Raw genomic sequence first — 15,917 nt, 5'->3', positions numbered from 1 at the left:
GACATAGCCTTAATTGCTTATCTCCTGAGAAGCTAGTTATTTTAGCATAACTAGCTGACTCAGACGTCATTTTGCCTTGTATGAATTTCATCAGTAATAAATCTGGCTCAGCCTGAAATGTAATATGTCAGGCTCAGGGTTCCTTCTAAATGCTATCATAAATATATTGTTTATCAGGTTTTCTTGGGGGGCGAGATTTTATTCCACTGTTGGTCAAGTCTCTGGTAACCTTTTTATAAACTCAAAGGAAATGGAATCTTCTGGCACAACTGGAATTCTACTGAATATTACAGAATGTCAAAAACTGAATTTCCTCAAAAATTAAATTGGAAATAAGCACACCTTCAGTGTAAAAAATAGTTCATACAAATTATTTATCTTTTCCAATAGGCAGTACAGGATTGAAATGCCATTAAATTTCCAACATTTTACCCCCTTCGTACTCCTGTGCACTGCAAGTGATAATCATTCACTGTTTGATTAGTGTTTGGATGTTCCCACCCTGCAGGGTAAACGAGCTCATCTGGAGATGACATGGGGACTGCACCCCGGGTGCCCAGTGCCCAACCAGTGCACTCTGATAAACGTTTCAGTGTGGATAACCTTCCCCTTAATCTGGGATTACACGTTGAGATGTTCTGCTTCTCATAAAACAGGGAACACTTAAAAAAAAGTTTCACCTGAGCTGCTTTTGTTGCACAGTTGAAGAAAAGGCCCTAAATTCGTCAAGAGAAGGAGAAAATATAAATGAAGGACTCAGTTCTTCAACACAGTCTTCCACATGTGCCATCCATAGTCTCTGGCGTGTGCTTTGTGAAGAGCAGAGCTCTGTGTCCTGTGTTCTTAGGGCCCTAGGGGAGCGCAGGGAGAGCCTGGACTGGCCGGGGAGATGGGCCCGGAGGTGAGTATTCTTTCTCTTCCACGCTGTTTCTCTGAGGGCCTCTTCGCAGAGCCCGTCTCTCACTCCCCACATCTTCCCTCCTTCCAACAGGGAGCTCCAGGCCCTGAGGGGGATTCTGGGCCTCCAGGGGAGCCAGGACTGAAGGTGAGAATGTCCTGGTCTCTCTCTCTCTCTCGAGAAGGGTGTCTCTGTCTTTAGGAAGCAGGGCTCTGCGAGGTCAGCTGTGGTCTCAGTAGTGTCTTTCTTGAAGGGCAGGTTCTTCAAGCTTTGACTGTGGTGCAGTCAGCGCTTTGGTGTCTTAGATTTCGACTGCCTACAGAGTGCTGTTGAAAAGCTGTTTATTTGACATGGTCTCAAACCGCACAGCTTGATTTCTGTTCGTGCGGTCTGACCTTCAGGCAAACCTTGAAAATTCCTGTACAAACTCTGGGCTGAAAGTGATCTCCAGGGTTTGAGTGCTGAACCCTGGTGATCCCGTCTCGTCTTCTGCAGGGAGACGGCGGAGCTGACGGGAATGAAGGAGACCAGGGGCTGCTGGGCATGAGGGTGAGACTGTCTCAGTGCTGAAGCGGTGGACAGAATCCACGGGTGTATATTGTTCTACTGTGACCTTGTACAGGATATATCACAGGGGTTATTAAACAGCAGTGATTGAATTATATTTGTAGAGCTCTACCAATAACCTTTACTGGACTCCTAAGAAATGTAGATTTATTTCCTCCGTCAACAAGGTAACAAAGCCACTTTTTGTTCCTGTATTAACTCCCAGAGCTGTACTTGCCCTTCAATGTGTAAAAATAGTTTTGGCTGTCTGCACTTTAATTTACTTCTCTGTTTTTCTTCAGTGGGTGTCTCAATCATTTCGGCCTCTGTTTTGATTCCATGCCCTACCAATAATTCTGATTTTAGTGCATTTTTGCTCTCATCTATTTTAATTCAGTTTTATGTTCTTAATCTTTAAATTCAGAAAATCACTGAAGAATCAAAGAAAGGCATCTTAGAACTTTTGTCCAATGAAAAACATCTATTTTTCAGGACAGTGGAGCTTCACTAATGTCATAACATGACTCATATCTGCTTATAGTTAATATAATAAAAAACATTTGTCACTATTTACATGCTTGTCTTCATGGGAGACCTTCTGAAGAATGCAAATGAACTTGGCACGGGCATTTAATTCAGGATTACATTGCCAATAACTGTCCTCCCTGTTTTATTCTCCAACATTAGGGTCCCCCTGGTCCAGTGGGAGAGGAGGGCGCTCAGGGAAAGGATGGTCACAAGGTACTAAATACACCTGAAAATAACCTTTTGAACAATCACGCATTTGCCTAAGATTAAGAATCATTTATGTTTAATGACACCAAGTCAGTATACTATGGGAAATATTTTAGCATTAGGTTTTGCTGTTGGTCTTCACACAAAATTCTTTGTGGCCACTTACTTTTTTATCCTGAGGATATTAAATCTGCATAGTGACACTGCACTTCATTACTGAGTGTGCAAATCGTATCCTGCATTGCAGTAATCATTCTTCCCTTCTGCAACCGAGCTGCGATGAATTGGCCACCCGTTCCTATTATCCTGTAGATCTACACAGATAAACTGCGTTTTCATAAACCTGGTACCTTCCTGCACATTATTGCTGCCGAGTCTCCTTGTGGAGCTGCCGGTGAGGCGATTTAGCACCTGGGTGTCTTTCTCCTGATCTCCTCCAGGGGGAGCCGGGAGACCCTGGTCCTCAGGGAGAGACTGGGGACAAAGGCGAAGAGGGAGACCCTGGTCCCACTGGTCCTGCTGGTGAACCTGGAAGACGTGGAGGCCCAGTGAGTATAATAGACCATAGAAGAAATGCATTAGCATTCACAGAGGACAGGAAACCTTGAGACAGTCTCCCTCATTACTCTGTGGTAGACCAGCCTTTCACACACGTGAGCTAACAGACCAAGTTGATGAGATATCTCCCTCTGAAGTAGTTCAAGTAGGGAGCTGCGTCAGCATGCGTAGGCTGCAAAGGAACAAGTAAAGGTTTATTCACTGCTAAAAAGATAAGAAAAGAAAGACAACGCTTTACCTGTGGAGCCTTCTTTTACCTCCCTCTGAACTCGGCCAGAACGTGCCGTACTGTCGTCTAGATTCTCACCTTCCTTCGTTTTGTCCTTCAGGGCCCTGAAGGAAAACTTGGCGTTCCAGGCCACCGCGGTCGCCCAGGGAAGAAGGTAGTTTCCCTGTTTCCAGATCTCCGTCCACACAAGTCTTTGTCGGTGTTGGGGGCTCAGTGGTCAACGAGGCATGCGAAGTACAGTAGTTACTGGCCAGTGTAGCAGAAATATGTATTTGTCCTGCTGCAGTTACCCAATCCATCCTGTTCTCAGGTGTTGTTCAGTGTGGCTGAAACAGAGAAGATCTTGGTGCAGCAGTGGACTTTGTGAACAGCACCATCATTATACCAGAACGAATTTTAACACATTAAAGATTTATTAAATAAATGTTTAACAGTTTAAATATACTGTATACCTGCCATCAGTGTCTATGGCCTTCTTTGTTCGGGAAAGGAATATGCTCCTGTAAAAACTGTTATTCGGTTCTTGAAACACAGCCCTCCCACGTGCTGCTGTGAAAGGAGTGGCGCGGCTGTGTGAGCGCACACAGTACGTGCACCTCTCACCGCTGCCCGTTGCTCCTGCAGGGGGAGAGAGGGCAGACGGGAGCTGCTGGCGAGGTCGGGCCGCACGGCAGTCCTGGGCCGCCTGGAGCCACAGGACCCAAGGGTGCAAGAGGAACCAGAGGCCTGCTGGTGAGTGTTCCCACCCTTCTCGTTTCCTGTAGGAGCAGCCCAAGCCACCTGGATGGTGCTGCTCATCCTGCTCTGCCCCACGGGGCTCTGGAACTTCCTCCGAGCCTCCCAAGGGAATTCAGAGGCGTTTCGAGCTGCTGTTGCAGATGGCACACAGGGCCCACTGTCTGCACGTGTTGTTTCACCCAGAAACTGGACAGGGCCTTGAGTCCGCAGAACCTCAGCACTGTGGTATGACTGACCAGATGGATAATGTTAAGATGCAAGAGTAATACAGACACATGGATGTAAGAGCGACCAATAATAAGATAATCAACAGTAATCGATTTGCAGATTGCCCTCAGTGTTATTATCAATATTGTCAATTAGAGTACAAGAGCTATTGCATTTATTTAATCCCTTCGAAAATAACTAAAGAGCAGTCACATTGTGGGATAGTGTCACAGCTGAGTTTGAGCTCAACAGCTTTTGTTCTGTAAGACCGCTGGGCCACCACATCCAACATAGCTTTGGGGTGAACTAAGACAGCTTGTCTGAAGGTGGTGGAGCTCAGACTGCTTTTATTGCACTTGAACTCTTAGCTCAGTATTTTTCTTTCTTCACGTTAGCAGCCATGTGATATTCCACAAGTAAGCATTAATTCATTTTCCATCTTTCTTTGACACTAAACAATTCTCTGAGCCAAGGGGCCTACTGACCGTTTAGCTGTTAAACCCTCACTGTACTGTACTGGCCTAATAAGAAGATACAGTATTAGATTCAGAGTTTTCTTGACATATCATTTCATTGAAATTTACAGCATAAAAAGCTAAACACCCTTTGTTGTTGTGTAATTAAAAGTATTTTAAGCCATTTTAAACCAGCGTCTCTGGTGACACTAAATAAATAAAACAGCGTCTCCTGTCCAGATGAAAAGTGGGTTTGTACACCCATCTATCCATTTCCAGGAATCTCGAAACACGGATACCTCAGGAGTAAACATGCTGCTTTTCTGAGAAGTCGCAGCAACCACGCACAGCAACGCTCTTACGGCCTGTTGTGTGCGAGGTGTGTATTTAAGATTTGTGTCGTCTTTCATGAACGTGTGTTCTGTGTCTCGTCCCCAGGGCCGAGCAGGACTGATGGGCCCTGAGGGGGAACCTGGCATCGCAGGATATACAGTAAGTTGCTCTGCTGATCTGCACACTGTTCCCCAGAAACAGCCAGCACATCCCTCCACAGCATCAATACAGCAAAGAGTTTGTGCTCATGAGGCTGTGTGCAGCCTCTGTAAAATTTAAATATATTGAATCATTAAAATAATAATGTTTATTTTAATAATCCTTTAACAAATAAATTATTATATATCATTTCCCCCCAATAATTTATATAGAACCTTAATGAGAAAGACATTCTTGTTTGCAATTTCTAAATGAGCTGTGGAAAGTAGGTTAATAGTCATGCAAAGCCACTTTGCAATGTAATTATTCTACAAAATACCCTGGAGATAAAACACGTCTAGTTCATATCTAAAGAGTGCCTTAATCTTCTTATGTTGATGATAAATAATGATGAATAAATCTATTAATGGGCATGTTGTTCTGACTCATACATTTTGGAACCTCAAAGTCCAGTTATTCATAAGAGAAATGGTTATTCATTTTTTGGGGCATGTTGTGATTATTTCAGGAGGTCAATAAAATACCTTCACTGAGCGCTGTTTATGTTGTTACAGTATAATACAAAAACACGGTTTACTTTTCATTCCTCTGTGCTAGATCAACACGCATCCAAACTCTTCACAGCAGAATAAAACTTTGCTAATGTCATTCTTATAATTCTGAGGTTTACCATGGAAACAGCATACTGAAGTGTAGTAAATTACAGCGACACTAGAGTAAAAGCACAGAAAAACATGGATATGCTAAAGTATTTGGGTCTTTTCTTTAAACAAACTTATTTTTATTTAGTGTCAAAGCCTCAGATAGGGCATGAAATGACTTACAGCTGTTAATGGCCAAAACATACACCATTGCTTAAGGAACTATACATTTACTTGCTATGTAGTGTGCAAAAATAAGACCAGTAAGGAAAATCAGATTGCCGCTGTAAGCAGTATTGATGGACTAGACTGTCAGGTATGGTGACCAAGGACACTGCTCTGTAAAAAGTGCTGTTATTTGGATTTTATATTATTCTTATTGAAATAACAGCACTCATTACTCAGGTGTGAATTCTGGGCCCCCATTAAATACCTCTCTGAGCTGAACAATCTGGCCTCCCTAAATTCTCCTTTAATCCACCTGTTGAAGCTGTTTCTCACTCCTTCACCTGGCCTGCTGTGCACTGGGGCTGCCCTGTGTCATCCAGTTCAGGACTGCCCTTCAATGGTAGATGAAGTGGGTCCCCTCCAATATGTCCAGTGCTTTGGGATGAAAAGTGCTACATAAACGCATTTAGGTTTTATTACTTAATTTAATGCAGCCCTGGGATTTCATAAGAAATTGTGCTATTTCATTCAAACAAAGGCTCCTGCAGAAAGGGAGATATTCTTGGTCCTGAGAAAAGGCAAGACCCGTGGTTCTGTGTGTCACTGTGTTTCTGTGGAGAGGAGCCAAGCATCTGCCAGTGAGAGCCGTGTGTAACTAGAGCTCTCTTCTTCCCAGGGCCATGCTGGAAAGCTGGGTCCACCTGGCCCACTTGGCCCGAAAGGTGAAAAGGTAATTGGATTTTTTTCATCTTTATCTTTTCCCTGAAGAAGACACCAACTGAACTCCAATATTCCTGCATTGTTCGCCTTTGTCTACTCACAGTTTGTAACCAAGCTTTCTAGCTGATACCCATTGGGTTTAGACTGCGTTTAGAAGTACTGTACATGTAAAGAAAGCAAATGTCCTCTCCTCTTCACTTTCTGTGTGTCTGGGGAAGTTTGCCCTTAATCAGGTCGGCCACAATGCTGCTACTGTACAGACGAAGAACTGTCTCTCTCACGAGTCTTGTGCTCTGACACTTGCAGGGTTACCCAGGAGAAGATAACAGGACGCCAGGACCCCCCGGGCCCTTAGGTGAAACAGTAGGTCTTGCCTTCCTTCCACATTCGATACCTGCTTAGCCAGTGGCAGAGTCGCAGAGGGGCTTATTCAAACTGCAGTGTTTAACAGTCCTTCATCCTCTTGAGCGAAAACAAAATCAGACCCATGAAATTGGGTCTAGAAATGGCCTTTCAAACTGCTGTAGAAGCCTCAGGAGCTCCACCCGGTCCTGGCTCTGGACAAAGCTGCCCCTAGGAATTGCCTGGGGTTCCAAACACTCCAAATTTATTATTTTATTATACCAATCCTGAGAAAGATTGAAATATTGGACGAACAGGATCCAAACAAAATATTGTTGCTGCGATTTTTTTATTCTTCATTTTCTGGCAATGTGTTCCTCTTAAGTCAGTCCTCCAGGATCAAGTGAAAACTCAAGTATAAACACTGAGAGTAAGCAGATGCTGTAGTGTGTATAGCCCTTCAGCCGTCTTGGTGCTCAGAGTACTCCATGTGCTTTTCTCATTCAGTGCCTGTGTTGTAGGTAACTGCAAGAATGTGAAGTATCAAAAACTTTTACAAGTTTACAAAAACTTACATTTGTAGGATTTTAAGTACAAACCTCCCATTATCTGCTTTCTGTGTTGTTATATTTTGTTAGCATGGAGTGTAAAAGCATACAGTTCAACACACAAAGTATTCACACCAAACCTTTATGTAAAGCACTAGAACTGAGAGTGTTTTATGACGTGATTTAAATACTTTTTAAAACATGTAAAGGAGTTTTCAAGGAGAATGATTTGAGTTTCTTTGCACAAGACTAAGATGATATGTGCTTTTAGGGTTTTAATACTTTTGGAAAACTGGCTGCCGCAATTGTGCTCTTTTGTAATAAGAGCTGTTCATGTGATCACACGTTATTGTGTGTTTCTGTGTCTACTCACTGTCAGACAAAGAGATGGTATTTCGTGCCACAGAAGGCATCAGCCCATTTGATCTGTTGAAAATCCTTTGAGGAAGTGGGTACTGGCACAGGCCACTGAGGAACGGCTCTGGTACCATGAGTCCTGATGGTGGCAGCAGCTTACAGAGTGTTACAGAACACTGCTTTTTGTGTTGGCTTAGTACACTGAAAATAATACAATGGCTTCAGCTATACCAGGCAAAATACAGCAGGACTTTCTTTTTCGCTCCAGTTTCATTCAGTTTCAAACGAAAGGCTAGTAGTTTTCTGCAGGCTACCTCAGAGTCAAAAGGAAGACACCCCTCTGGATTCCCAGAGGACAGAGCTCTGTACCTGTCTGTCTGGCCCATGCTGACAGACGAATTCCACCCCGTATGGTTTACATTTCTGTTCCTGTAGGGGCCTGCTGGAGAGCGCGGTGATCGAGGAGAGCCTGGAGATGAAGGTTATAAGGTAATGATCATGTTTATCAGGAGTATGTTTCCTTATGGAGCTGGATTTGCAGGGGCACTACACAGGAAGTGTCACGTTGAAGCCTAGTTGAAAGGAGACCACACAAAAAAATTCACAAGGCTCTTGGACAAAGGGGGAGTGGAGGAATTACTTTGAAGATTATTCCAGTTCCATGAAAGACCTGTCGGAAATCTTTGCTTATCGGCTCTGCATGATTTGCTTCCCCTACCAATAGAAACACGCAAACACCATGATTATGACAGGGTCATGTGAGACGCTGAGAGCAGAAAATGAAAGCATTTGAGAAGAAGAAATTCAGCAGCATTATTAGCTTTAGTAATAAAAAAGAATTATTCATAAATGATTTCGCTAGAATTGATGTGCTTTCCACCGAAGAGCTTGGAAGGAGTCCAAAGTAACACAACAACCCTTTATTTAAAAAGTAATCAATGATCTTACAGAATAAGATGGAATTGGTGCCCCTCCACAGCTGTGATATGTTAGCTTTGCTCCTTTTCCTGTGACGTGTTGTCCTGACTTTCAGTGTCTTGCTTGTCCACCTGAAACATAGCTGATGAGAAGGAAGGGGCTGCACTGGCCCATATACCCTACTATTGCTGTTTCTTGCATCCTGTATGTTCTGTTTCTGTGGGAAAGTTAGCAAAGATAATAAATAATTCATACTAAATAAACTGAATATTTGTGGCCCCTTCCCACGGAGGTTACTTTTTGCAGTTAGGAGTTACTTCTGTAAAGGGCTGCTTTTTTAAAATTCATTGCATCATGTTGGAGAACAAGTTTGCATGTTCTCTCTGTGTTCGAGTGGGTTTTCTCCAGGTGCACCCTTTCACCTGCTGGTTAGGCACGATTGCTTGAATGATTGGCTTGATTGGCTGCATTTAATTCAATCTTTTACGGCCCTGCAGTGGTTTGAGATTCCAGCCTCAGCCAGGGCAAGAGGAGTCCTGTATGCTCAGTCCATCTTAAACTCTGTGCTGCAGGGATAGTCCTGCTTACAATAACTTTTGACAGAACAGGTGGTTTGCTGATACTAATAATTGATAATGGAAATTGCTTTAAAAAAGATAATATGATACGATAATAATATTAATAATATGATAAATTATTTTCCCCTAGCTTGTTTGCTGTTTTTAAAATAGTTAACCCAAGGTAACTTGCCGCTGAGATGTGTTACATATTAAAAGTAACCTTTTCAAAGGAGGAAGTGTTACACTTTTGTGTAAACTAAAATTACAGTCGCTCTTTAACTAAGCCATTTATATTCAGAATGACAACTTGCAAGAAAAGTCTCTGCACCTGCTGTAGCCCCTGCTGTTACAAAAGAAGAGCATGTTGAGATGTTAATAGAAAACAAATCTACACCTAGAGCAAAAGTCAGGAAGCCCACTATAAAATAAAAAATGACTGTTTCAAAGAAGGAAGCTTGCTAAGGACTGCATTTCATAGATTCACATCTTGTACTTAAAAGCATTTCTTACTCAGGCTGCTGTACCTGTTGTACTTGTGACAAAAGTGCCCTTTGTATTCCTTCTCTCCAGGGTCACATGGGCATTACTGGACCAAGAGGTGCCGTTGGACAGCAAGGCCCACCTGTGAGTGTGACAGCTTCTACATTACTTTGTTCTGCATGAGCGCAGTCAAATCCATGAACACTTTGTGGTTAAGACCCCAAATTACCTTTGTTATTGGTGCATCCAAAAAAAGCTGTAGCTCTGAAAACTGGTCAGGTATAAAAAAAAAAAGTGTCCTAGATGGTGATGTAGTTGATCATACAGCACAGTACACCTGTGTCACATTGTGCTGTGATATAGTGTGTTTTTTGCCTCATTCAATCGAAAGCACCTGTTTGGTTCTCCTGCATGTGTACTGTAGTATGTATGCCGGCTGTGCAGTGCCGCTGAGTGCCTTGACTGCTCTTGTCTTCTCTAAAGGGGAAGCCAGGGGAACTGGGAGAGCAGGGGCCCAAGGGAGAGAAAGGAGCTCAGGTGAGACTGACACTCTGAGACAGATTGCAGATGCTACAAATTATACCTTTGTGTTTACATTATTTCATTCTGAAAATACTCATTTGTTTCTGGCAGACAGTTCTGCAAAGGCTGCCAAGGCTCTACCCATTCTTGATAATGTCTTTGCTCTTTGACTGCTCACTATATGATTAGGAGATTCATGTTCTGTTCTGTTTTGCTGGTTAGAGTTACCCGTTTGTCTTCACTCTATGCAAATCATCCCTGCTAAGGCCATCATATTACATGGCCTTCGGCAAATTGGATAACCACAGGAATCATACCACCTTGGCCTGCCAGTTATTATGCAGTTGCTTGACACATGAATGATTGTGTTCCAGTTTTTATTGTGTTGTTTTTGAGGCTTGCCTATTCAGGAGAAAAATCTCCTCTTTTACTGGTAGGGAGCTGCTGTGCTCAAATGATAATCTAAAGAACCCTGAAAGTGAATCTTTGATACTGAATTGTGACTAATAAAGACTCACTCGACCACCCACACAGAGATTACTGGAAAGCTGGGTAAAATTCTTGACTTTGAAGCTTTTTGTGAGCATTTTATAAAGCAGTTTCTTTTATACGTCTCAAGCAAAAGGAATGAAGTCAAAATAATCCTGTTGTTTTTCAACTTTTGAAACTAGCATGATCTAAGATAGCTGTTTCAAGTACTTATTGAACATGAAGTGTGCATTTAATTCTAGAAAGTATGAAGATAAAAGATTAATGCCTATTAACTTAATGAAACTACATTCTAAGCGACCTTAGAAGCCCTATCCCCTCATTTCATCATTGCCATCAAGTTTGTTTTTCACATGAAAAATGCTTTGAAGTAGAATATGTACTTAAAGAGAAAGTGAAGGCATCCAGTTAATAATAATAATAATAATAATAATAATAATAATAATAATAATAATACCGATATAGAAGCTGATGCTGAGCAATACACTAAAGTACACTTTACAAGTGCAAACCCAAATTCAAGAAAAACATTACGTAGAATAAGGCTTAGTTTATTCTGTATACTCTGACTAAGCCACCATCTCATCATTTAACTTTTCTGAAAAGGAAATGAAAGTCACATGATACAGGTGACAAAGTGTATTCAAGACTCTGGATCTGCTGTGAATTCTGAAGTCATGCCATTGTACAGGCAAATTACAACCTCTCATAGTTTCAAGAGTCAAACAAGTTAATTGGCTAATCATTTACCATTGAGACTTAAATATGTTTTGCATTTCCAAGGTGATTTTATTAATTAAATTTTGAAACAGCATGCTATGGTGTTAACTCCGAACTGCATAGAATAAGAAACACTCAAAACTTGTCACAGAATGCAATATTATTTGCTTGTCGATATGAGTTAAATTATGTATTTGGTGTTTTCATATCCTGCTTAGATATGTTCGTGATAAAGAAGAAAATGTGTATGAATTTATGTACACTGGCTCATAGCTTGTTGAAATTTGGCCTATTGTACCCACATGTTGAGAGCTGTTAGAAATGTCAGATTTCCATGGAAAGGGTTTTCATTCACAAAGTAGAAAAAAGACACACCTACATTTTCAACCTTTTCTGCATGCCTTTTAGCTTGTAACAATATGCGTGTAAAATAAAAGCATTTGAGTTCATTGAGAAGGTTTTCTGTCAGTTGCTTGAGTGATGTCTACAGTGCATACTGTGTAGAAGACTCCTCAGCATTGAGGATATTCTGATAAATTTATGTTGATCCTCAGTTGTTCCTCTGTTTATCCGGCTGCATCATGTGCAGGACTCCAGCCCATTGCAGAAATGTTGGGGAGGTGATGCACCACAGGCACACTGGGCCACCTGGTTCCCCGAGCTTTGGGGAGTCTTTCACAAAGCTGTTTCATTCAGAAACTGGCAACGGAACTAACAGGAGCACCTTCAGCAGAAAAAACAAACAGAAATATGTTTTTAATAAAGTGAGGTCTGTGCAGCACACTCCTTTGACCTTGGCCAGTAAAATCTTCATTCTGGAGACCCTTTTCACTCTTTCTCCCAGTACCCAGAGAGACAATTTGAGGACAATCTCCTCCTCCAGCAGCCTCATCCAGTGTGTCCAGTATGTGACATCAGTGGGTCTGCCAGAGCCATAGAGCCCAGGGGCCGAAGAGTCAGGCTCTTCAAATCAAGTCCTGTTACGTTTTCCTTAAAAGGTTTTCACACCAAAGATACCAGGCACCAGGTCTTGGGTCACAGGGCACAATTACCAGCTAATCTTTTTTACAACATCTGGCATAAAGTATCATGCCCTGGCCAGGTGTGGGTGAAAGGTGCAGGCTGAAAGGTGTGCTTGTATTTCCAGGGCCTGCCAGGAAAGAAGGGAGCCAGGGGCCCCCCGGGGACACCAGGCACTGAGGTGAGTGGACCCAAGAGCTGCCTGGCATGGACGTACAGTAAATCAGGAACAGGGAAATAATCAAGTAGAATGTTTTTCCTTCATGTTGCTCTATGAACTAAAGTTATGAAAAGCAGGAGCCTTTTAAATCAAAATATTTAATGGCTTCCAATGGAAACCTTGATTTATAACCAGTACTGATAGGATAATCTCTGTGACAGGTAGCAGTTGGCATAATTAATGCTGAATACATTCTGTATTTTCTGCAAGTGGTATCTCCATTCCTGTGGCATGCAGCATACCTTCAGCAGAGTGCGATGGAGTTGGAGTACACAGTATATAACTCAACTTTCAGAATTCTTGATGTCTCTCTCTATTTTTTTTGGAAGGTTGACTCTAATTATGTGAGATGCTTAATTTCTGTGGAATACTTTCTTTGAAACAAAGCTGAAATAAGTCTTCCTGGATGCAGTTTTTAAAAAGGTTATTTTTAACTCGAGTATTTTCACATTTGTATTTTTTTACTAATTAGAACCTCCTATGTACGTTTCTCACTTTTCACTGGCTTTTAAGTAAAGCTGTGGAAAATATTCTAAAAAGGTCTTGAAGGGATTTTGTGTTTTTTATGTACTATAACAGAAAAACTTTATTTAATTGATAAATGAACTCCAGTACGGTATTGGCTTTTCACTGGCAGATTCCTGGGTGTGGGTTCTATGAATCTGTCTGGTTATATGTGCACAGTTATTAAAGACATACTAAGAGGAGCAAAATGTTAAAGTCCTGTTTTCAGTTTCCTTTAAGCAACGATTACCCTTGTTCTAAATTCATAAGCCCATACACTGTTCTGGGATCTCTCCTTTTGGCACTGTCTTGAGGTGATTCATTTCAAATAGACCACATCTCCGTGCTCAAGCTTATGAAAAATACTTTTGCTGAATTTGATCTTCAAATTCAAAGAGTAAAGAAATTGCTGTCAATGATGGAGAGGTCTTTGAAGAAAGATTAGTTTTTGACAGCTAATATATAATCATCATCTACAATTCTGCCTTTGGGCCAAGCAAATACAACACAAAATATATTAAATACAAAACAGAGTAGTCTTCTTGAAAGCCAATCAGTTGAACTTTTCACAAATCTGTCTTGTGCCACACCACATTACCACCTGGGGCTCTACTAAATTAACTGGTAGTACTGAATCTCTGGCAGAAGCCTTCTTGAACAGCAAGAGTTATAATTTGTCATGCAAAATGAAATCAAAACTCCCTGTATACTTTGAAATTCAGTTTCACATAGTGCATGCAAAATAATAGCAAGTGTTGTGAAAAACATTAACTGAAGAGGGCGCACAAATAGATCAGTTTTACAGACCACATTACTGCTCACATTAAATGTCAGGGTATTTTATCAACATAGATTCAGGCTACCATTCTGAAAACATCGTCATTAAATAAATGGTGAGTTTAAACAAAAGACAAAATTTAAAAAAAAATCTGTGTTGTGTGAAGTGAAATCTTTTTAGACTAATTCCAAAAGAAAATGACCTGTTTCACTGTTATAAAAGTGATTTCTGTTTAAACTAAAAGTGATTTAAACCCCTGTACTGAACTGTATTGTTGACACAACCCAAGTCTACTCACGGCACATTACAGCACATGCTGAATATTTTTCTGTTTGTCATTGTTTTCCCACAAAGGAACAGTGATGTAATCTCAGTGTTGTTGACCTGATGGGGGGTCTGTGTTTTCAGGGAGGCACTGGCTTGCCAGGTCCCAGAGGAGCTCCAGGTTACCCCGGATTCGAAGGTCCTCCAGGACACCCTGGACAGCCAGGACGTCCAGGGAAAGTTGGACATGTGGTATGTGTGGGGACCTTTTTAGAGTTTATTACAATGACACAAATGGGAGAAAATATAAGGGTATTTTTTGGTTGGAAAGAATAATACCAAAAGGTATTAAAAAAAAAACTAATTTGATGTGGTTTACTGCATAACTGAAAAAGAACCCCTGGTTTTAAGAAAACAATATATTGCTCATTACCCAGTAAACCACAACTGTCAACAGTTAAGCTCAACTGTTGTTGTTCTCAAAACTTTTAGATTTAGGGTTGCCCCAGTTATTGGTTTTGACAGAGTCTGCTGTATCGCAGGCTAGGAGCAGTGTCTTTTTCAAGGCCTAGTCTCAGTAGTCTTGGATGTAGACAAATAGAGGTAATATTCTGTCCAGCACAGCTGCGACACTACAGATGGGAGAGGCAGTGAGGCTCCAGCTGTGAAGGCTGGTGCTGTGGATGTTCTCGGGTTCGAGAGGAGGAGTGACGCAGTTGTCTGGAAGACATCACCATGTACAAATGGAATATTTAAATACTTGTTGCATTTACTAACCAAGGCCACAGGTTTGTTAAAAGGGTCGAAGAGACAATGAGTTTTCAGAATGATGATTTTCTGTGAAATGGTTCAGGGACAGATGCTTCCCTTTTCTTTGAGAGATCTTCCTGAAAACTTTGCAAGCCTTTACAAGTGTGTCCCATTCATTTAAAAAGATAATTTTTTTTCTGGAAACTTCACATTGACATTGATTTTGCAGGAAACATTTGAAAATATTATTAAATGACAATGACAAACGTCTTTAAAACAAACATTTCAGAGAAGATTTTGGATGAGAGCCAGCAGTGGGCAGGAGGTAAGTAAGCAAGGCAGTACCAGGTGCAGGAGGCTTTTCATTGAGATTCACATCCTGTGTGATCTTTGCACAGAAAGAAGCTGAGACAGGATTCAGACTTGTATCTCCTATACGTTTACAGTTTTAATGACACAGAGAGCTGTTTGACTGTGAGTTTACCAGCTCCAGATCTGCCAAACTGAGCGGCAGGGTTCCAAAATGACTTTGTACATATAAAATTATATATTTTAATGCACCTGAGAAATATGAAATATTGATTTAAGCAATAAATAGTTTTGAGAACATTTGGTTGTTTAGGTGTGTTTAAGATTTTTCTATAACATGCAGAAAAAAGATCTGTGCCATACTGTAGGTGCACTCTAGCACTTCATAAAACAGTGAAATAACTCAGCTTTCTTAAGCATCTTAGGTTCACTCCACTAACGTGTGCTGCTCTCACCTGGATATACCTCTTGTCTTTTACTTCCTGTGTAACTTCTAGGCAGGAGTGCTTGACTCCAGTCTGTTAGCAGGACCACTGCTGTGGGATGAACATCCTGAGATTCCTGTACTTCAAACGTTTCTGTTTTAGATCAGAATGCCACCTGTGAATCTACACCTTTCTTTGTGTTCTGTCACGAGAGTTTCAGTGCTTTTTTTGCACCACATTGCAAGCAGAGATGAGTAATTAAGGCATATCGATTTGCTGTTAGTAAAGACAAACAATTACATTTGATTTGATACACAAATTATA

At 41.3% G+C, this 15,917-nt stretch overlaps 1 protein-coding gene across 1 annotated transcript in view; it reads left to right on the top strand.

Annotated features, from left to right (window-relative positions):
- Positions 1-15,917, top strand: part of LOC102691221 (collagen alpha-1(XXIV) chain) — a 101,952-nt gene that overhangs the window by 72,707 nt on the left and 13,328 nt on the right. Inside the window, exons 33-47 of the mRNA XM_015355241.2 lie at positions 848-901; positions 992-1,045; positions 1,394-1,447; positions 2,132-2,185; positions 2,620-2,727; positions 3,067-3,120; positions 3,591-3,698; positions 4,805-4,858; positions 6,344-6,397; positions 6,694-6,750; positions 8,070-8,123; positions 9,683-9,736; positions 10,076-10,129; positions 12,471-12,524; positions 14,254-14,361. Of these exons, the coding sequence (XP_015210727.2) occupies positions 848-901; positions 992-1,045; positions 1,394-1,447; positions 2,132-2,185; positions 2,620-2,727; positions 3,067-3,120; positions 3,591-3,698; positions 4,805-4,858; positions 6,344-6,397; positions 6,694-6,750; positions 8,070-8,123; positions 9,683-9,736; positions 10,076-10,129; positions 12,471-12,524; positions 14,254-14,361 (975 nt within the window). The remainder of the gene's footprint in view (positions 1-847; positions 902-991; positions 1,046-1,393; positions 1,448-2,131; positions 2,186-2,619; positions 2,728-3,066; positions 3,121-3,590; positions 3,699-4,804; positions 4,859-6,343; positions 6,398-6,693; positions 6,751-8,069; positions 8,124-9,682; positions 9,737-10,075; positions 10,130-12,470; positions 12,525-14,253; positions 14,362-15,917) is intronic.

This window comes from Lepisosteus oculatus, chromosome 9 (assembly GCF_040954835.1).
Source record: "Lepisosteus oculatus isolate fLepOcu1 chromosome 9, fLepOcu1.hap2, whole genome shotgun sequence".
NCBI classification, from domain to species: domain Eukaryota; kingdom Metazoa; phylum Chordata; class Actinopteri; order Semionotiformes; family Lepisosteidae; genus Lepisosteus; species Lepisosteus oculatus.
Note: the sequence above shows the minus strand (reverse complement) of the source record. Positions and strands in the feature narration are given on the sequence as shown.